Genomic DNA, 21844 nt, shown 5'->3' with positions numbered 1-21844 from the left:
CCACAGAGTGGGGCGCCCCCGGCTGCTGGCTCAGGCTGAGGGCTTGGGCTGCTGTGAGCAGGAGGAGGACACTGAGTGCCTCCGAGGCGCAGGAGCCCCAGGCCAGGGCTAGAGACCAGCCGAAGCTGACGCGGATGCCCTGCATGTGCTGGTGGCCGTACTGGCGGGCGGTCTCGGCGAAGGCCNGGTGTGAGTAGCTGATGTAGATGCCGACCCCCACCAGGGTCAGGGCACCTGGGGGAGGGGGACAGGGGGGCCACTTGCTGTGTCTCCCCGCTGGGGGCAACTGTCTAACCAGGTCCTGGCCAAGGCAGTCCTGCAGACCGGGAGCCCCTACCCACTGGCCTTTGGGGGAAATGGAGGCTCTGATGCAGTCCCCAAACCCCTGGACCTCACCCCATAAAACCCCCCTTATTAATAGCACCACCTACACCCTCAGCAACAGTCCCCACTCACATAACTGCCCCTGCATACTCAGCACCCCGCCCATATCTCCCAAGCTCCCCCCCCAAACAGAGCCAGTGACCTCTACTGGCAGTTGGGGGGCTCTGGAGCTCTGATCAGGCCCCTTCTTCCTCACAGTTCCCCCCACGTCATTGGGTACCCCCGCCCGTCCTCTGGCCCTAGCCTAAGCCTCCAGCTTCTGCAGGCCTTCGGCCTGCCCCCAGGTCTGTGATCCCCGCCCCCCGCTGGCCTGCTCCCATCAGCCCCGTCTTCCCCTGACGCTGACACTCTCCTCCCTCTGACTCTCCTCCCAGCACAGAGTGCTGACAGTGATGTCAGCTGACCCATTTCCAAGGAGCATCCCCTGCGAGGACAGCAGTGGTGCAGCCAGGCTGGACCCTGAGCGAGCGGAGCAGGTGGGGTGTTCTTCGAACCAGGTCCGTTGGAAGAGGAGTGCCCCTGAGCAGCTGCCTCCAGGCCCTCCCTCCACCCACTGGCCCAGGCCATGGTTCTGAGAGCATAATGCCAAGGTTTCCTGGATACAGTTCCACCCCATTACTCCTCTCTGTGGCTTCCAAGGTCCTCTTAATTGGATTTGGACCCACACAGCCGGTCTCTGGGGCCAGGCCACAGCTGACATGCTGATTTCCCCTGCTCTCATTCTCTGAAGCACACGCCCAGGCTGCTGGTCCCCCAGGCTCTCAGCACCAGGCCAGCCCGCCTGTTCCCACTTGACCAAGGTCTCCCATAGGGCCCAGCATCCGCTGGGGAGGAGGCAGGCCTGCCCCAGAGGGAGCCCTAGGCCCATGTGGTCTGGGCCTCAAGTGCCACGGCCTTGACAGTAGAGCTGGCCCAGCTGCCAGACCCAGGTCAGGCCTTGCTCCCAAAAGCACAGGCCTCTGACGACTGATCCCATGGAGCCCCAGCCCACCATCAGTGACAGCTAGCCTTGGGCAGCGGGGCTGGGGGTGGGGGCACGGGCTGACTGGCAGGGGCAGATGGCACCAAAAAGCAGTGACAGGAACCCCAGGACAAGCTTCCTGCTGACCTTGGTGAATCCTTGGACATCTCAGCTGGAAGCTGGGACCACAGGAGGCCATGGCTGCAGCCCCAAGGGAGTGCCTGGCCAGCGCCCAGCAGAGTCTAGATGAATGTCACCTGAGGAGCTGTCACCAGTCACATTCTGGGCCTGGACCGGGGTCACTGCCAAGGACTGCGAGGCCCCTTTTCACCTGTCTTACTGCCTGGGCCTGCCCACTCTTGCTCCTCCCACCAGGCCAGTCTGGGAAGGAGAGGAGAACAGGTGCTGGCCAGTCTCACACCCCTCATGCAGGTCTAGGAGGGCAGGTCTGGGGATCGCCTTGGGGAGCGTCATGCCTCCTGTGCCTAGAAGCTCAGCCCTGGGGTTCCTCCCTCCCTGGCTCGAGGCCCACAGCCAGCACCCTTGCCCGTGTCCCTAGAAAGGCCCAGTACCACCCAAGGTGCTTTCGTCTGCTGTGGCTCAATCACCAGGGTGGGCCCAGGCTCAGCAGAGGCCAGATGGGAGCAGGGGATGGGGTGGCAGGAGAGGAGGCACCCCCACTCCCAGGACCTGTGGCCCCAGGGCGCCGACACTCACCCCCCAGTAAGAAGTAGCAGCCGGCGAAGAGCAGCAGCAGGACACTCTGTGCCAGGGAACTGAAGAGGCCACAGATCCACCCACACACGACAAGGACGAGGCTCAGGGGCAGGACCACCATGACAGCTCGGTGCAGGGCTGCCAGGAGAGGGGGCTCAGCGTCCAGGCGGGGACCTGGACCTGCCCCCACCCCTGGCAGATCCAAGCGAGCACTTCAGAGCCCTGTCTGCCTGGAGGTCCACCTTCACAGGACAGTTTTGCCTGGAGATGAAGGACAGACAGGGAATGACTCGGCCCCAGGACTCACAGATGAGATGCTGCACTGAGGTGGGGACATCCAGGTTCTCGCTGGCAAAGGGGTCGATCAGGGGGATGCAGCTGTTTTGCCCTAAAAAACAGAAAGGACGCAAAGCCTGGTGGGCTGGACACCTGTGGGGTCACCACCCACCCTGAGGTTCTCTGAGATGGGTGGTCTTGCAGGCACACTGGAGAGCACGCTCTCACTCCTGCTGGAACCCAGGGGGGTGACCAGTGGCCATGGAGCCCCATATTTTCTCCTGGACCCCAGAGTTGTGGCTCCAAATGGGTTTGGAGGGTTTGAGACCTTGTTTTGTTTCTGTAACATACAAATAATACCTACATGGATGTCGGTATAAAATCTCAAACATTCCAGAGATGCTGCCCTCAGCACTCCCTTAGGCTTGGCTGCCCCATCACATAGGCCTTGCGGAGAGAAGGCCCTCTCTCTGCATGTCTGAAAGGGATGCAGCACCCCTGTTTGGTGCCCAAGTGCAGGTCAAGCTGTCAGGTGATGGGGAGGGGGGATGGGGGGCAGAGAGAAACAGGGGTCTTATCTCGGAGCCCTGGCTCTGCCAGGCTGAACCTCTGGGGACAGCAATTGAGAAACAACTTGTGGTCATCTGGGTGTGGAACCGTGGCCTTCCCTGCGGCCCCCAGTGCCCCATACCCACTCCCACCTCAGCGCACACACAGCCCTGCTTGAGGAATAACAGCAGCCCAGTGCCCTCAGTGGGGGGCCCTGTCCCTGCTTTCCTCCCTCGTTCCTCCAACCACCCCCTACCCAGTTTGCATCCTGATAAGTATCATTTTCTTCCCATCTGATAAAGACTTGGAGGTGGACGAAGGATGAGGTCCTCAGTCAGGCAGCAGCCAATGGCAGAGCCCACTGAGAGCCTGGGGTTGACTTGTCATCTACCAAGTAATGTGCCGGAAGCTCCTAGTACAAGACACCCCCGCCCCCACCAGGGAGGGCAAGAGACTGCCCAGAGCTCCTGCTCCCCAGGCTCTTGGGTCCTTATGGAGCCACGCAATGCCCTCCCAACCCCCAATCCTTTCATTTCTGAGCCCGGACTGGTAGCCCTACTGTTACCACCCAGACAGTTTTGGGAGAGGACAGAGTCCGGGATGGGGATTGGGGGCACGAGGGGGCGTCGCCCTGCCCGCGCCCTGCGTCGCCCTGCCTCTGCGCCCTGGCCCACTGCCGCCCGTACCTTCGCAGACACGCCAGAGCCCCGAGTGCGAGGACAGCTGCGCGGTGCGCCCCGTGCCATTGCCGGCTTCCGCCACCTCCAGGACGTACCATTAGTCGCTGGCCACGGCGGCCAGAAGCAGTGCGAAGCTGAGCCGCGCGCCCAGGAGCAGCGCGCCCAGCCGGGCCATGCGGGGCTCGGCGTGCAGGGGACGGAGCCAGGGGAGCGCGGATTTGCGGAGCTGAGAGGGAGCGGGAGGGGGGAGCCCGGTCGGGGAAGGGGCGCCCGGGATTTGGTGAGCTGGGTCAGGGTGGGGGCGCCGGGGCGGGCAAGCTGCTACATCCGCTCCGAGGCTTTCCTGGACGTGGCGCCCCTTTTTCTGCCTGCGCGGCAGCCTCACGATACGCCCACCTACGTTCTCAGGCAGATGGGTCCCACCTCTCGGCGACGGCTATTGCAGAGCTCGGCCCCAGGGGACAGAAGGAAGTCCCAGAGCTGCAGGTAGACCTGCCACAGACCTGCGTTCAAATCCCAGCGTCCCTGAGGAGCTGGCCGCTTAAGTAGGTCCCTGGGCAAATGTCTTAATCTCTCCAAACCTCCGGTTTTTCAGCCGCCAAGTGGCTGGGCTGAGGAGGAGGAAGGGTGGGGCCTGCGTTGCCCCAGGAGGGGACTCTGCAGACAGCTGACCTCCTGGGCCAGGAAGCTGGCAGCCTGAATGGTGGGAGGCAGCCACCCCTGGCTGGGGCACTTGGCCGCTCTCTGGTCCTGGCCTTAATCAGTCTCCAGGACTAACCAAAGGGATCCAGTGAAGTGGGGTGGATGGGCAAAGGGCCTAGGCAGGCTGGCAAGGGGGCTATGGAAGGATGAAGTCTTGCTTCCAGTTAGCTTCTAATTACAAACACCACGGGGGCGAGGCTGGGCTCTGCCTCTCCACCACTCACTCAGCAAACATGCATGAAGCACCTTCTAGGACATGGGTCAGACGCTAGTGGGGTGGGTAGCAGAGGGACCTCAAAGGCCCCAAACCCAGGAGGAGGCAGTGACATGCATGGTAGTGGGAGCTGTCATAGTGGGGCTGTCTGGGGTACAACTGTGGGCAATGGAGGGCCTCCTTTCGGTCCCCTGGATAGTCAGTTGCTGCCCCACCAGGGTCTGGGCAGAGCCTGCAGACACAGGGTCCAAGGCTTTACATCACATTATCACTGAAGGTGGCCCTTCTCGAAGTAGCTATGTGACCTGGGGTCATCCCAGGGCTCTCATTTCCGTGTTTGTTCCAGCCCCTTTTTCTGTACCAGGCATTTCTCAGTTTGAGCAATACAGTCAGGAAAAACCATCGCAGCAAAGTTATTGAAACAATACTTCAAGGGGCATTCAGAGCCCATGGCACTGTTTTGGGTTTCTGCAGGCCGTGCATCTTCCCACACGCCGTGCCCAAGGTTGGACTGGGGCACAGAGAGGGCCTGGGGGCTTCCCAGCTGTGGCAGTGCGGGTGCCCCCAGGCCCTGCTCAGTCAGCTGGGTAGCAGCCAGGAGTCCTCCTCTCTCTTGAGCAGATGAAAGAATCAAGCAAGCATACAGGGCAAAGGAGGTGATGAGGGCGAGGCAGCCATCTACAAACGCAGGAGGGGAGAGGGGCTAGGGAAGGAGGGAAGCATGGAGGCAGCGCAGGATCCCCACTGGAGAATGGCAGGAGAAAGGTGAATAGTGACCCCAACATTTACCCACAGTGTGACAAGGATCAAAGCCTTTAGGTGGGTCAAAACCTTCTTTTGTGTGTTTAAGGTGTGAATGAGAGGCTGGGAGAACTGGAGGAGCCCCTCTTTAGCTGCGTGCTCCATATGCTTCTTCCCAGTGACCCCTGCCTCTCAGCCCGAGCTTGTCTGAAAGGGTCTTCTTTGCACCCCCATGAAACTTAAAGATGATTCTGCTGTCAGGGCCGGGGACGGCACTGCTTGAGGTCACTGTTAGCACAGAGCCACGCAGCTCCACACAGGAATAGACAGACACGTATACCCCTCACAATGCAGTGTAGATGGCCAGGTAGCAGTCTACACCCTATCTGCTTTAAAGTTCAGTGTTTTAATCTCAATGTGCAGTTGGGAGCCACTGACTGGATTATCCCCTAAGCAGTAGGCACTGGTCCCCCAGGAGCTACTTGGATGAATTCCACTAGTCTATTTCCCTAAGATGGACCCAGGTTATACCCTAGCCTGGTTCTGAAAAAGTGCCACTTTGGAATGACCCCTTTTTCTCATTGGTCATCCTACCCTCAACTCATAACCCATAGTTAGAGCTGTTGGTCGGGCTTAGTGGTAAGCACTAAGCCTGTGTCCGGGATGTGAGGGCCTCTTCGAAGTTAGCATCAGACCAATACCACCAAAATCAGGGACAGGAGGAACCTTTGGATGGAAGAAATTCCAATTATAAGTGATGAAGAAACAGGGCTGCACCCAAGCCTCTTTTCTGAAAACTTACATTCAACTATCTCTTCAGGGGCAGCAAGAACAGGATGCGCGACCCCAGCGACAGCCATGGGACAGAATGGCCTCCTGCTCCAGGCTGACGCCACAGTGCGTTGCCTCCAGCACAGGGCTGAGGACACAGCCAAAACTGTCGGAGAAATCACCAAGCCGCTCAGCGTCAGCTCCGTCACAACTCAACTCACTGCACTGGGCAAACTCCTCCAACAGAAACGGAACCTTGCTGATTTACCCACGGGTCAGTGCATGCGGTCAGGGTGTATTATGAAGCTAATACACCCTGGTAGACTCGAGACCCTGTTCTAGTAAAAACCAACCATGCTGACGGGTTCTCAAATGGTGGAGGTTGCAGGTTGGAAACAGAGGTCTTTCACATTGGACAGCGGACATCCTCTGTGGGACATGGCACAGATGGGGAGGCAGCCATACATCTGGTTAGTCTCATCCCCAGGAACCGACAGGATCTATGAAGGGCTCCTCATGGCCACGTTGGACTCGCCAGCATCCGTCCACTGAGCCTCTGACGGAACTTTGCTAACAGGGAAACAGGAGGGTGCCACAGATGGCCCCCCATCACGGAACGCACTACAGTCCCCAGAGTGTAAGCTGCCGTTCCCTCCAGCGGGCACAGCGTTCCCTTCTTTGGTCATCTGGCAGCCTCCTCCTGGTTCCTGGACACACAGCTCAGATCTTCCGTGCTGCCCCCCTAGCCAGAGTTGTCTTCTCAGTCTGCACATCACACAGCTATTTGCTGGCCGTGGTCTGGAACCTGAGCTCACGGTGGGAGATTGAGTCCTGTCTGGCCTTCATTCAATTCCTGGGCACAGGACCTGACTCACAGTAGGTGCTCAAGCATCTGAGTGAACACGCGGATAGATGTCCCCACCTTGGGGATCAAGGGGAAAATAACCACAGAGAAGCTAAGGCCCCAATTTGGTTGGTCAGCTGAAAACTGGCCCAAATGCTCTGGGCTGAGCCCAGTGGAGGAAATCTACAATGCAGTTGGTGTTTTTGCTTTAAGAGCTAGATCCACCCCCACACACACACCGCTGTCACCGACAAGAAACCCTTTGTGATGGCAACACTGGTTGAGAGCAAGGGGAGCTGCACAATGGAACCCTCTTTCCAGCTGAGGCCTTAGATGTCAAGAGCAAGTACGCACGGTTTACTGTAGTTACAACAGAGCAAACTGGGTGAAGGGTACATGGGGCCTCTTTGTACTATCTTTACAAGTTCCCATGAATCTTAGTTCAAAATTTAAAAAATGTTTTCCTAGGAGGATCAACGGAACCCTTGGGGAGACAGGTTTCAGTTCCATAGAATGAAGGCCTTTCTGACAAAGCAGTCTGAAAAATGGAATGGGGATGGTTTCGAGATAGCTCTGTCTCTGGAGTCAGGCACTAGACCCCAGCCACAGCCGCAAGGTCATCCATCAGGGAGGGCCTATTTCTGGAGCCAAGATGCCTGGGTTCAATCCTCAACCCTAATAGTTCCTGGTTCTACTATCTTAGACAAGCTACTTTGCCTCTTTGCAAGTCTCTCTTTCTGCATGAAAAAAAAAATGCAGATAAGATCACATAAGGCTTTATTGGTGATTGTGAGTTATTTCTTTTTAAGTGCAACCTGCAAAGAATAGTCAGCACCCCAAGGGGATGCCAACCTGCAGGTGGTGGCCGATGGCTCCACTCTTGGCAGGTCACTTTTGGTCAGGCTGGCACTCGTCACAGTGTTGGGGACAGGTGGAAGATTTGGATTCCTGAGGCTGGCCTGAGGGCTCTAACCTGTACGCCACCCTCTGTACCTGACAGCCCATAATCAACCATCGCAACACTTTCCAGACTCCCACCAGACTTGGAGAACCCAAAAGGGGACACATATTTGAAAAAAAAACTCAGGCTCTGGCCCTTGGCAAAGGCTTGTGGCTTAAATAACAGAGGTCTATTTAGTGTTCCAAGTGGACAGTCACGAAGGCCCAGTGATAAATATGGCCTCTAGAAAATACCTCTGTAGAAGGGAAATATGTAAGAGGGACTGAGGATCTGCTCCAGCTGGGTCTTGCTCCACAGCATGGCCCGAAGAAGCCAAGAACCGCATCACTGCCCACTGTGCAAAGGGCCAGCTTCTCTACAAAGTCAGCTCGTAAGGGCCCGTTATTACAGTGAAGGATCCATTTACAGACTGGCACAAATATAAAAATTAAGCAGCTTAGATGAGTACAGAGGCCGGAGCTCCCCCCCCCAACAGAAACCACTGCAGTAAATACTCTCTAAGCTTAGAGAAAAAAAAATACACTTCCCTCTCTGAGATGTGGCAGAAAAACAGAAGTCTGAGCTGCATTTTGCACAGCCAGTTCACAGCTGGAATGGGTCCAGATGACACACACTAGGGGCCTTGTAGCCCAGGGCTGGCTTTGTGTCTGCCAGGGCTCATCCCTGCCCCACAGCCATGTGGGCGGGAAGCAGCAGGTGGCAGGCTAAGGAACCACCACAAAAACCTGACAAGATTCTAAAAACCCAGTGGGGTCTGCAGCAGTGTTTGAAATGAAATGGTTTTTATTTTTCCGAAACGACAAGATGACCTCCAATAGGACCGTTAACAATCCACCCTGCAGCTTCACTTCGTGGAGGGAGAAATAAAATCTGTCACCATAACACCAGCCTTCAGCCCTGTGTGAGCCGGCCTCGGGGAGGGGACAAGGATGGGGAGGATGCAAATGAGCGGGGGGACATAGCAGCAGTGGAGACGCAGCCAACCGGGGCTGACAGATCGCCCGCAGCGACAGCACCAAGTCCCTGGAGCTCGGAGTGAAGTAATTTATAAAAAGGATTCAGGCCACTGCATTGTTGCCAAGGAAGGAGCCACCAGCACGTGCCGACGGCTCAGGACGGCTGTCTAACGCAGCAGCAGTTTCATAAATGACCATTTCTGCTACCTGTTTCCTGCTACCTTGTCTCCAAATCCACCGAAGGCTCACACGGATTTCCCCAATGACTTAGAATGGCTTCGTGCTCACTTTAATTGTAGTTTGTGCTGTTCTGTGACATAATAATTTAAACACAATAAGAAAGCGACATTGCAGAGCCTGAGAAGAAGCGGAGAAAGACCTCTGTTTCCAACCTGCACCTACGAAGAAAGCCAGCTGAGGTGATCAGGTCTTATGACCCCGTGTTACAGAAGAGGAAACCGCAGCTGAGAGGTGACAAGCGCAGGGCCCCAGCCGCCATGTTTATTGCCACTGCTCTGACATCATGGAAATCTATGATCTTGTAAGACTGCAAACAATATAAACAAGTTATCTATTAAAAAGTTTCCTCCAAAAGATGTTTCCAATCCACTTTTTAGATTAATTGATCCCTCTGTCCTCCTTGAGAGGGGTTCACGTTAGAAAGGCAGGTGCCTCGTCAGCCACCTAACCCACGTCATGACAGGGAAGTAACGGTCTGCTACGTCCTGGGAACTCAGGTAAGACCGGGAATTCCTTCCATGGGTCTCTCATCCAGGCCCTGCCTGCTTCGTCCGGGTCACAGCTCATTCAGAGCAGGGAGCCAGGCCTCTGGAAAAGGCACTGTCTGGCATTAAGGACCTTTTCGTTGTCTGTTTTAGAGAAATGTCACAACCTTGCCATGTGCCCAAGGTGCATGTTGGACGTGACGGATCTTCCACTGACCTCCAAGCAAGAGGCTGGCTTTACTGTCAAGACATCAGGCCTCCTCCACCCATCCCCTGCTGTTGGGGCTTCAGTCCCAGAAGGGCTCTGGCACACTTGGGGGCCCAAGGCAGCCTGGGGTCAGATTCTGCTAGCTCCCCCTGTGAAGATTCTAAAACGAGCAGACAGGCCAGGAAGCCCCTTCCTGCAGCACCTCAGAGCTGTGGCAGGGATGGCATTTTGTACGATCTGCTCTGGAGGGAAGGGAGGCTGTGGTACCACAGACCGACGGGGTTGAAGGATGGCCGCAGGACTTGTAGATACCCAAGCGAGATAATACAGAGTAGCGGGAACACAAGAAATGCACACCATAAATTCAGATTATTAGAAAAATAAAATCTAAAATGGCATCCTTAATTCTCTATTTGTCCAGTCATAACAGACCTATGATTACGTTCAGGCATCAAATCTCAGGCTCCACAGCCTGGCGTCAACCTGAAGCCCCGATGCGTCACTGTGGAAGGGCTCTGCCCGTGAGAACACACTTCTCACCCTGGCAAGTCCAGGAACAAAGAGCACAAAAACTACCAAAGAAAAACGAGCGAACTGGTTACCGGACTCAGCAGCACCAGCTGCACAAGAAGCAGCCCCTGGCACCACTTTAAAGAAAAAAACAAAAGTACAGCTTAAATATTCTAACTTAAATTGTGGATGCTCTCCTTCCCTACGGCGCCATGAAGGGTCCCGCCGGGGGCGCCCCACTCGGGAGCAGTGCGCGCGGCAGAGGCGTTACTCCACGGCGGCCAGCTGCTCGATGGCACCGCGCACTCTCTTTGCGGTCTCTTCAAATTCTTTCTGCTTACTGTTGGTTTCCTTTGCCTGGAAATAAAGAATAGGCGCTTGAAACTGAACCGAGAGCTTCCCACTCACACCCTGACGATAAGATCAACATGGAAAAAAACGGCAACATTTATCAAGCACCTAAATAAATCGGGGGCTGTGCTAGGGTGGAGACAGCCAGCTATCTGGGCGTGACTTTCCCGAAGCAACGCAAGGGCCTCCCCCTTCAGCTACATCCCGGTGATTAAGAAACACTTCTGCAATGTTTGTGTGTCCCAAGCACCATTTCACCTGCTTCACACACACACGAATGCTTTATTGCTCGGCGTCCCTGTGAGGCAGGGGCCATCACTGTCTGCATTCTACGATGAGGAAACCAAAGCCCAGAGTGGCGTCCAGGTGACCCGGCTAGTCTGTGGCACAGCCCTGCTCTTAACCACCGCCCTGTACTGCTTCTGAAGCTCCCCCAGTTCCAGTCCAGAGCCCCCTTCTTGTCCACATAGAGACACTGACGAGCCTCAGCTTTCCCCTGAAACAGAAGAGATTCTTTGCTTTCAGGGGCTCCCTGAACCTGCCTTCTAATCTGTTCATTCTGCTCAGCGCTCTCCCAGAAGAACAAATGCCGGATCACGTTAGCAGATCCTCTCTCCCTACCCTCATGTGTGTTCTCCTTGATTTCTCTGACACATTAAAAAGCTAACAGACCTTTACTGGGTTAAATTTGTTTCCTCATTAGAGGCTAACTTTAAAAAATTACTTTTCATTATGTATTTTTGTGTATCTTAATTTTGCCGCCATGTATAAGGCTTAAAATTATTAATTAAAAGAAAAATTAACTTAAAAAATAAGAAACTGACACAAGGAAAAGAACACAGCACCTGACAATTAATGGTGTGCCCTGTAATGGACAACTCTGAAGCCCGAGAGTCTCATCTTTACAGATACGGAAAGATGACCATGGTCTTTTTTATTTTGTTTTTTTAAGTAATCTGTATGCCCACCATGGGGCTTGAACTCATAACCATGAGATCAAGAGTAGCATGCTCCACCAACTAAGCCAGCCAGGGGCCCTCATCACGGCCTTTTAAAAAATATTTTTTATTTCCTTTTTTCTTCTTTCAAAAAAGCCTAAAATTAATTAAGCCCCAATGTACAGAGGCTATAATTTAATCACAACATGGAGGTCAACACCTCCATTTTATACATTTTTTAAAAAGATTTACTTATTTTAGAAAGAAAGAGAGAGCAAGTGAGCATGTGCATACATGTACAGGATAAGGGGCAGAGGAAGAGGGAGAAAGATAATCCCAAGCAGACTCCCCGCTGAGCACAGAGCCCAACTCAGGGGTTGATCCCACAACCCTGAGATCATGACCTGAGCCAAGATCAAGAGCCAGGCCCTCAACTGACTGAGCTGCCCAGGCGCCCCCATGTGTTCTTAATAAAGGTAGACTGAAGCAAAAATCAAACTCATGGGGCGCCTGGGTGGCACAGCGGTTAAGCGTCTGCCTTCAGCTCAGGGCGTGATCCTGGTGTTATGGGATCGAGCCCCACATCAGGCTCTTCCGCTGTGAGCCTGCTTCCTCCTCTCCTCCTCCCCTGCTTGTGTTCCCTCTCTCGCTGGCTGTGTCTATCTCTGTCGAATAAATAAATAAAATTAAAAAAAAAAAAATCAAACTCATGGAGCACCGCTCGGTTAAGCATCTGACTCTTAATTTCAGCTGAGGGCATGATCTCAGGTCCCGAGACTAAGCCCCATGTCAGGCCCCGCGCTCAGCGAGGAGTCTGCTTGGGATTCTCCCTCTTCCTCTGCCCCTCCCACTCTCTAAAATAAATAAATAAATCATTTTTTTTTTTTAAAGATTTTATTTATTTGTTTGACAGAGAGAGAGAGACAGCAAGAGAGGGAACACAAGCAGGGGGAGTGGGAGAGGAAGAAGCAAACTCCCACTGAGCGAGGAGCCCGATGCGGGGCTTGATCCCAGCACCCTGGGATCATGAACCGAGCTGAAGGCAGATGCCGAACGACTGAGCCACCCAGGCGTCCCCAAAATAAATAAGTAAATAAATCTTAAAAGAAAAATCAAGCTCACTATTAAAAACATAAAACCCACTGAGCAAAAGCTTGCCACCCGGAGCTTACGACTCCCCCTCGTCCTTCGTCTTGTGCTTTATTTTACCCTCGTCGCTAGTGTCTACAAACCCACATCTAACAGAGGTTTCTCTACTTGCTCCCACGAACTGATTTATTTTCTAACTGGTTCTAATTTGCTTCATTTTTCTCAAAAGGCAGAGGTAGCGATGCAGCAGCAAGAACTGTCACGGAGCAGGCAGCATGCCTGCCCCCATCAGGCCCCAGGTGGGCCGCCCCATCAGCGATCCCGCCACAGGGACTAGCAGCAGCACCTCCCGTGTAAGTCTGGGGCCTCAGAAATCCCCAGCATCACAGCAAACACGTTCCTTGTGTCCAGGATCTGTGTACCCAACACAATGATAACATCTGGTTCTTTTTAATGAATGTCTAATAAATGATTACCTTGAACTACATGCTGCAGTCATATAGCTGACTTAATAGTTTAAAATATCAGCCCCCGGGGCGCCTGGGTGGCACAGCGGTTAAGCATCTGCCTTCGGCTCAGGGCGTGATCCCGGCGTTATGGGATCGAGCCCCACATCAGGCTCCTCCGCTATGAGCCTGCTTCTTCCTCTCCCACTCCCTCTGCTTGTGTTCCCTCTCTCACTGGCTGTCTCTATCTCTGTCAAATAAATAAATAAAATCTTTAAAAAAATAAAATAAAATAAAATAAAATATCAGCCCCCAACCTTATTTACCCCTACAGAACAGATGGGGTTTGCATGCCAGCCCACCCCCAGGAGTGAGGTGCCCTAGACTGCCCACCTGGGGGCTCCAGGGTGAAGCAGACAGACCTCTGGTTATGCCAGTTCCCTGCACTTGACTCTGACCCCAGACATGACCATCCACTCACATGGGCAAGTGCATGGGGACACAGGGGACCTGAGTTTTATATTAGTGATAAATTATTTGTAGCACATCTCACAATCAGCTGGTACTCTAGAACAGCATGTCCAACAGAACCTTTTGCAATGACAAAACTATTCCGTTATCCGCGCGGTGCAGCCACCGGGCGGGTGAGACGCTCTGTGTGTGACCGGAGCACGGAAATCTGCACTCTCCAGAATCTTGGTCATAAACGCCACGCGCAGCTGACGGCTGGAGAGCACAGCTCTACACCACAACAGTAGAGTGCCAGGCCTTGGAAACACTTCCCTGTTGTGTAAGTTGTGTAAACCAGTTAAGGAAAATATGAACAGCTTGCACTTTTTATTCTTCTTTAAAATACAGAAATTTAAAAATTATCTGGAAGGAAACACACTAAACAACCAATAGAGCTCACACTTAGCCTAGAGGTGGGGCTTTTGGTTCTCCTCTGGAAGCTTATATTGTTTGTTTTGTAATTAAAGTAACAGAAACAAAGGCATCGTTTTAAAGTACCTGTATTGTTGTAAAGTATTCTGGGGCGCCTGGGTGGCTCAGTTGGTGAAGCGTCTGCCTTCGGCTCGGGTCACGATCCCAGAGTCCTGGGATGGAGTCCCGCACCGGGATCCCTGCTCAGCGGGGAGTCAGCTTCTCCCTCTGTCCCCCCCCTGCCGTTGCTCCATCGCACACACTCTCTCTCAAATAAGAATCTTTAGGGAAAAAAAAGTATCCTATATTCTGACTTGGGCAGAACAGAAACAGTTGTACAATGAAAGCAAAACATTTTCTTCCCATCCTCCACTTTTCTCACTTGCCTGTTCACCCTGGTCTGGTGTGGCCCCACTGCTGTTCTTGCAGATGATAGTGACCTGGTGACCAAGCGTCTCCTGGTGGGCTTCCTGCTACAGTGAGTTGCCTCTCCCCACAGGCCACCTGACTCTGCCCACCAGGCCATGGGGCCTCAGAGCACTGGGTCACTCACTGTCTCAGAGTTGTGCTGTCACAACCACCTAACATCCTTTGTCTTTTTCAGTGTTCCACAGTTTGGTTTCAGTCTCTCCCCGGGCTACACATTAACCTTCCTCCTGCTCGCTGGGGCACAGATTTCTCACAACTGTCCCCTAAGTAAACAGGCTGGTCTCTTACCTAGAACGAGCTTGGCAAACTGTGGCCTATGGGACACATGGCCTATTTCTCATATAGTCTATTGGGCTACAAATGGTCTTCACATTTTTTTTTTTAAAGATTTTATTTATTTATTCGACAGAGATAGAGACAGCCAGCGAGAGAGGGAACACAAGCAGGGGGAGTGGGAGAGGAAGAAGCAGGCTCATAGCACAAAAGCCTGATGTGGGGCTCGATCCCACAACGCCGGGACCACGCCCCGAGCCGAAGGCAGACGCTTAACCGCTGTGCCACCCAGGCGCCCCTGGTTTTCACATTTTTAAACAGTTGTGAAAATAAAAACAACAAAGCATAATATCTAACAGAGGGCGCCTGGATGGCTCAGTTGGTCGAGCATCTGCCTTCGGCTCAGGTCATGATCCCAGGGCGCTGGGATCCAGTCCTGCATTGGGCTCCGTGCTCAGCGGGGAGTCTGCTTCTCCCTCTCCCTCCACTCCTCCCTTCTGCTCATGCTCTCTCGCTTTCACTCTCCAAATAAATAAAATCTTAAAAAAAAAAAACTAACAGAAATCATGCAGCCCATAAAGGCTAAAGTATTTACTATCTATGGCACTTCATGGAAGGTGTGTTGACCTCTGACCCACTTGGCCCACTTCCCGATTCCAACACTGCAGTTCCCAAGGCCCCCACTGTTGTGAACGCTCTTCCACAACTTGCTACGCTGACCGCCAATTTCTTCCCCTTCCCTAACAACAATTTGGTCTTCAGCATTTATACTATACTAGGCAGAACTATTTCATAATCACCTCTAAAAAGGAACATAAATTTTCAACCAGAAAAGGATCTCAGAAACCACAGGGATCTGCCCTCTCTGTGCAAACAAGACTGGCCTAATCTCACAGAGCCCACGAGTGGCAGGGACAGAAGCAGGATGTCCACTCCCAGCCCACCGCTGTGCTACAAGGATACTAAACACCCAAACATTTATTCTCTGTAACACTGCCATACTTAGCAAATAAAAATAGGATGCCCAGCTCAATTTGTACTTCATAAAAACGAGTAACTTTTTTAGTATACATCCATACAAAACGTGAGCTATACTAATAAATTATTCCCCCGTGTAACTGAAATTCAGATTTAACTGGGAGCCCTGATTTTCTCTATAGCCCAGGCTTCTTGGTACCCACCCTGTTAAGGACCCACGGCCTTACTCCTCCTCTCTCCCGATAAGCCAGGATGCCTGTCCACAAGTCAAAGTTCACCTGCAGAAATCCCAAGGTCCAGTTGGACTGGTGCCTCTTTTTCCTAATACCCATAATGCCCCTTCCCCAATATGCTACTGTGTGCCCCCAAACCCTCTGTCCCCACCATGCTCACACATGAACACACACCACGTAAATGGCCTCCCACAGACTGTCACTGAAGGCCGGGTGCCAGCCTAACCATCACGGCCCCATCACCAGAAGTACCTCACAATAAACACATCTTCCAGGAGGGAACACGTTTTTTTGACTGCACAACCCCAAGACCCCATTCCGGGACAGATACTTTTCTGTCCTTTATATCCTCACATATGCGTCTGAGGGGCTTAAAAATGCTTACTGAGGAAAACCAAGCCCCTCCAATGTGAGGGGGGGGGAACTCAGTGCTACGGAGGCTCAACAGGGTTTGCCCTTGGCTCTTACTCCCAATAATACGTACGATTTTGTTCTTGGCTCTTTCTTTGTCCAGTTTCAAAAATTCACTGAGGGTTAACTCTTCAAACTGCTTCTTGACAGAAAGAAAAGCACAACCAGATGAATGCTTTTTATGCTCCTCTCTAGAAAAATCAATACAGGAGCACGTCAACAGAGAAGAGTTAGGTAAAGGGAGAAAAGCAACGGTTTGTCAGCAACAACCAGCACCCTGGCTCACAAACACGCCTCCCTCTGCTTCGTGAAGTACACAGAACCAGCGCTGGGTCCCAGGGCACCCTCCCACACAGCCCATCTCTGCCCCTGCCCTGTCTCTGGACGTCTCCCACTATGCTTGGGGCTGATGTACTTTATCTGGAGTCCTTCAGCAATTTGCAGGAAAGGTGTCACGTGGTATGCAAGTGCAGAGGTAGCACACCTCAAACCCCTCTAAAATCCTCACGGAAGGAACTGTCTGAAGTAATCTCATTTCACTGGCATTGTTACAGAATCTGCTTGCTGGATCCCAATAAGGGCATGACTGGCCAGGCTTCTCCTCGGAACTCCCCTGCCTCATGCTCTGCATTGGAAATTTTCTCTGCATAGCAGACAGCAGTGTGAAAACAGTACTGAAATGAACACACAGCCACACAGAGCCCAAAGGACAGCCAATAGGGACTATCATCTGGAAATATTCTAGCACTTAGAATTTCACTCCCAGGAACACAACGGGTACTGTCCCAGTGATCTCTGGTATGAGAACCGTGCCGTCCCAGTCAAGAATGGGTCATAAGGGCACCTGGGTGGCTTATTAGTCAGTTGAGTGTCCTGGGATCGAGCCCCACGTCAGGCTCCCTGCTCAGCGAGGAGCCTGCTTCTCCCTCTCTCTCTGTCAAATAAATAAAATCTTAAAAAAAAAAAAAAAAAGAATGGGTCAAAAGAGCAAACATGTTAGGGAAAACAGCAACTCTCTTCTGGCCAAGAAGAGACAACTTGGGTGATGCTCTATAGGAAAATATTAACATTATGGCAACAATTGAGTCTGACAGGGGAAAAAAGATGAGAAAAGAATGTGACGTCACATATAGAGACAGCCATCAGAGTCTATCTGAACATACACATGGAATTAAAAAAAAATCTAGATGCCTTAAAGAACAAAACCCAAAACAACACAAGTGTACCATTTAGGAGGGTGTTTTCTCTGGCGTGTGAGTGACAGCTCAATAAAGCCTTAGATTTGAAGACTCTAAAACAAGGAAAGCACCGGACATCCCCAGGTCACCACAGGATCTCTTCCTGTATTTAGCCAGACCTGAAAGGCGTCAAGAACAGTCCTACAAGCATGAGCCTTCCTTCAGCATCCACTCTGGAGGACATCTGGCCAAATCAGGTTTGAAAAGATTGAAAGCACCACCAGGGCACCAACGCACAGGGATTCATCCATTTGCAATTAACTGTTTCCAGCACAAAACGAACTCAGAAAGCCATGGCTCCATCATGAAGTGTCTTGGAAATTCAGATAGTTTTCGCAGGCCCAGCTCAAAATAGAAGCCTGGGATTGAGCCGGGGCACCCTGAAGGCACAGCGACGCTGGCCTGGGGGACTTACATAGGGTCATCATCTGGCTCCCAGCCTTCCAGCTCCTTGAAGCAGAAGAAACACTGGGCCAAGTCGGGCTCGTTCTCAGTGGGACAGTGGATGAAGCCGGCCTCTGCCATCTGCAAGGGAGAGCTGAGGCTCAGCTGAGGCGCTCCAGGGTCCCAGGAGCCCGTAGCGGGAGGGGCAGCCCCGGCCAGGATCCCACAGAGAGAGGGGTCACCCCGGGGCCCAAGAGCCCACAGAGGGAGGGGTTTCACGGGGCTGCCGGCCCACAGCTGGAGGGGTCGCCCGGTGGCCCAGAGGGAGGGGTCGCTCAGGATTCGGGAGCCCACAGAGGGAGGGGTCGCCCGGGGGCCCACAGAGGGAGGGCTCGCCCCAGGGTCTGGGAGCCCACAGCTGGAGGGGTCGCCCGGGGGCCCAGAGGGAGGGGTCGCTCAGGATTCGGAAGCCCACAGAGGGAGGGGTCGCCCGGGGGCCCACAGAGGGAGGGGTCGCCCCAGAGTCTGGGAGCCCACAGCTGGAGGGGTCGCCCGGGGGCCCAGAGGGAGGGGTCGCTCAGGATTCGGGAGCCCACAGAGGGAGGGGGTCACCCCGGGGCCGTGTCAGGGCTCTGGGGAGGGGCGGGCCTGGGGCCTAGGGAGGCCGCGAGGTCTCACCCGTTCCGGGGTGCAAGCGCAGCCCTCCAAGAACGGCCAGTTCTTGAACGTAGAGACGCGGTGGTCCTTGAGGTAGAACTGCCAGGCGGGGGGCAACGACGAAGCGCCCATCCCGCCGCCGCAGCCACAGAGCGCCGACTCGATTCAAATCCGGCGGTTGGCGGCCGCCGCAGGGCATGTCGGGAACGCGCTGCCCGAGAGTGCGCCGCCCGCGGCCTTCTGGGAATACAAGGCTGGGCGGCGCGGGGCGTGCTGGGAGTTGTAGTCCTCCCGCCGTGCGGCCCCCCACTAACGCGGCGCACCGAGCGGCGTACGCCGCGCGGGGGCCTGTTCCCACACTCAGCGTTTCTCCGACTGCTTGCAAAGACTGGTGGGAAGAGGGGCTGAATGCGCTGACGTCCCCGAGATGGTTCAAGGAGAGGCCGCTGTGGAACACAGATATATTAAGCCTGTGCTCATTAAACACTCCCCGTTTTCCATAAGAATTTGTAAGAGATATTTAATTCATAGATAGCTTTTGGCTATATCAAATTTTACCAATAACAGCTTCTGCCATTTTGATTCTTCTGCATTATTTGTACCAAGTTCCTACTGTCTAGGGTCAAATTTTTAACATCTAAATATAGTAGCTAAAAAAACCCACTGAGGCTTGTATCAGTGTTGGCTGTTGTCAAATTAATTTTGTTCATTTCTACCAGTTACAGTCTTTATGAATTGCATAAGTTGTTAGCTTGCAATTATTTCCCAGCTTAATAGACAAGAAAATTGTGAGCAATTTTGTTAAGCAATGGGGAGGGAAAATGAGAGAGAGAAAAACACATCGACAAAGAAAGACGCACCGAGGGTTGGGAGGGAGGCAGGCTGTGTTGGGTCTATGGGTTGCTAAATTCTCTGGGTCAAAGATCTCCCTGGTTAACCTGCAAAGGTGACTGCCCTGAGAGTTCTTGTCTTCTCACAACACTGAGCAACAGCAAACTTTTTGATCTTTGCCCTTGTGAGAATGCAGAACAGCACATGCTTGTTTTAAATTGTATCTCTCAGATTAAAAGACTGATCATCTCAAGTCTGTCGCTTTTATCTTGCTTGTGAATTGCCCATTCGAGTCTTTACCCACTTTGCTCTTAGGTTACTGACATTTTCCCTATTGCCTGGTGAGTTTTTATACAGAAGGCACTTAACCTCCTTTGTCATGCATGTCCTCCCCACCTTTGACCCCAGTTTGTTGTCTTTTTACTTTGTGGCATGTTTTTTCTTGCAGAAGTTTTTACTTTTTATGCAGTTATACTTATCCGTCCCCCCCCCCCCGGCTTTTGGTGTTTTGAGAGTGTCTTTTCGTTGTTGTTTTTGCTGTTTTTCTTAGTAATTGCTACACCCAACATGGGGCTCTAACTCAATACTCCCATATCAAGAACCCCATGCTTTTTGGATTAAGCCAGCCAGGCGCCCCTGACTTTTGTTTTCTATTTCTGATTGGCTTCTTTTGTTTTGTTTCTGAGATGACTTATAAAAGTTATTCACTGAAGATTCCTTTTGGTTTTGGTGTTCATTGTTAAAAGTCTTGATCCTTTCAAAAGAATATCTATGGAAGGTGTGTGTGGAAACGGTTCAGGTTTGTTTGCCAAGATCTGACCAAGATCTTTACCCCATGCTGTTCAGTAAGCAGCTTTGAACAAAGGCAGGTTTGAAACACCACCTTTATCACTTAGGAAACTCCCCTAAGTGCTGGGACCCATCTCTGGGATCCAGCTCAGCCTCAGTCCTACCTGTGGGTCTGATTGCCTGTTCCTGCTCCAGCTGGATTCTTTTTTTTTTTTTTTTAAGATTTTATTTATTTATTTGACAGAGAGAGACAGCCAGCGAGAGAGGGAACGGAAGCACAGGGAGTGGGAGAGGAAGAAGCAGGCTCCTAGCAGAGGAGCCTGGTGTGGGGCTCCATCCCAGAGCACTGGGATCACGCCCTGAGCCAAAGGCAGACGCTTAACGACTGCGCCACCCAGGCGCCCCTCCAGCTGGATTCTTTTATAGGTGAATAAATGGAGACACGGAGTCGCTGGTAGAAGTCCCGAAAGGACAGGGAGCCAAACCAACTCCAGGAACAGAGCCCCGAGCAGCTCCCAGGTGCTAAGCAACCAAAGAGGCCTGAGACAGGCCCCCACCTGCTCCACAGTCAGAAAGGAGAATTCTAGGAGGCTTCGATGCCACACAAAAGCTAGCTTCAAGAGAGCTTGAAGGACTAAGGAACAGAGAAAGACGTAACTCTAAGTGCCTGAGGGCATCACTGACCGCCCAGACCTGCGTATCCAGGAGGGCAGAGGGTGGGGGCAATGACAAACGTAGGAGAGAACAGGGAAGGACAGGGAGGATGGGTGGGGCTGACCCCGGGACAAACGCCCCCCTTCCCTCCTCAAAGCGGTGTCCCAGCAACAGCAAATCCTGCAGCCTACGGGGCAATCTGTGTGTCCTCCCTCTGCGTCAGGAACAGGGTGTTCTGAGGTCACTTCCCGAGCTGCAGGGGTGGCTGAGTGGCGCCTCTCACATCCGCAGGCCAGAAATAAGAGGACTTCTCAGGGCTCCAGCCCCACGTGGGCTGCTGGCTTCTATTCTTTTAATGTCACAACGTTTTGGAAACAGCTTCTTTTTTAATTAAGCAGGCTCCATGCCCAACATGGAGCTGAAACTCATGACCTTGAGATGAAGAGTCCCGTGCTCTACCACGCTCTCCCGACTGAGCCAGCCATGCGCCCCGGGAACTTTTTATTGTGTTATTTTATTATTATTATTATTATTATTTTTAAAGATTTTATTTTTAAGTAATCTCTACACCCAACGAGGGGCGTGAACTTAACAACCCCGAGATCAAGAGTTGTATGCTCTACTGCCTAAGCCAGCCAGGAGCCCCTTTATTGTAGCATTTTAGATTATACAAAGTTTGCAAGAATAATACAAGGAATACTCATGTATACTCTATCCAGATTTTCTCTTTACATGATGTCCATACACACATGTATGTATATATATAGAGAGAGAGAAAATAGGGAGAATATATATATATATATTATGTGTATATATGTATATTTTTTACCAGAGCAATTTAAGAGTAAGGTGAAGGCATTATGCCTATTTACCCCTAAATACTTCATCTTTCATATAACCACAGCACAATCGTCAAAATCAGGAAATTTAACATAAATAGTTATCTATATAATGAGCTATACAACTCAACACCAAAAACACACATTAGTTCAATTAAAAACTGGGCCAACATTTTTTAAAGAT

General features: G+C 52.4%; 2 protein-coding genes across 2 annotated transcripts in view; both read right to left on the bottom strand.

Moving 5' to 3' along the window:
* The window catches only part of TMEM235 (transmembrane protein 235), a 10883-nt gene extending 2460 nt beyond the window's left edge, over positions 1-8423 (bottom strand). The window contains 4 exon segments of the mRNA XM_034641542.1: positions 5-234; positions 2063-2200; positions 2370-2450; positions 3574-8423. Of these exon segments, the coding sequence (XP_034497433.1) occupies positions 5-234; positions 2063-2200; positions 2370-2450; positions 3574-3742 (618 nt within the window). The 5' untranslated portion in view covers positions 3743-8423.
* Positions 8424-8565: 142 nt separating this feature from the next.
* On the bottom strand, positions 8566-18763 carry BIRC5 (baculoviral IAP repeat containing 5). The gene is made up of 4 exons (XM_002918375.4): positions 18569-18763; positions 17922-18031; positions 16342-16459; positions 8566-10556 (listed from the first exon to the last, which is right to left on the bottom strand). Exons 1-4 carry the CDS (start codon positions 18677-18679, stop codon positions 10467-10469), a joined length of 429 nt encoding a protein of 142 aa, XP_002918421.1. The 5' UTR covers positions 18680-18763; the 3' UTR covers positions 8566-10466.
* Positions 18764-21844: the final 3081 nt, after the last annotated feature.

This window comes from Ailuropoda melanoleuca, chromosome 13, assembly GCF_002007445.2.
Source record: "Ailuropoda melanoleuca isolate Jingjing chromosome 13, ASM200744v2, whole genome shotgun sequence".
Lineage (NCBI taxonomy): Eukaryota > Metazoa > Chordata > Mammalia > Carnivora > Ursidae > Ailuropoda > Ailuropoda melanoleuca.
This window is presented reverse-complemented; position numbering and strand designations above follow the sequence as displayed.

Excerpts from the sequence above, each read along its gene's own strand:
- BIRC5 (XM_002918375.4), bottom strand. The coding sequence starts at position 18,679 with ATGGGCGCTTCGTCGTTGCCCCCCGCCTGGCAGTTCTACCTCAAGGAC. Across the intron at positions 16,460-17,921 it reads GAGCCAGATGATGACCCTAT|AGAGGAGCATAAAAAGCATT; the intron begins GTAAGTCCCCCA and ends TGATTTTTCTAG. Across the intron at positions 10,557-16,341 it reads AAAGAGCCAAGAACAAAATC|GCAAAGGAAACCAACAGTAA; the intron begins GTACGTATTATT and ends CTTTATTTCCAG.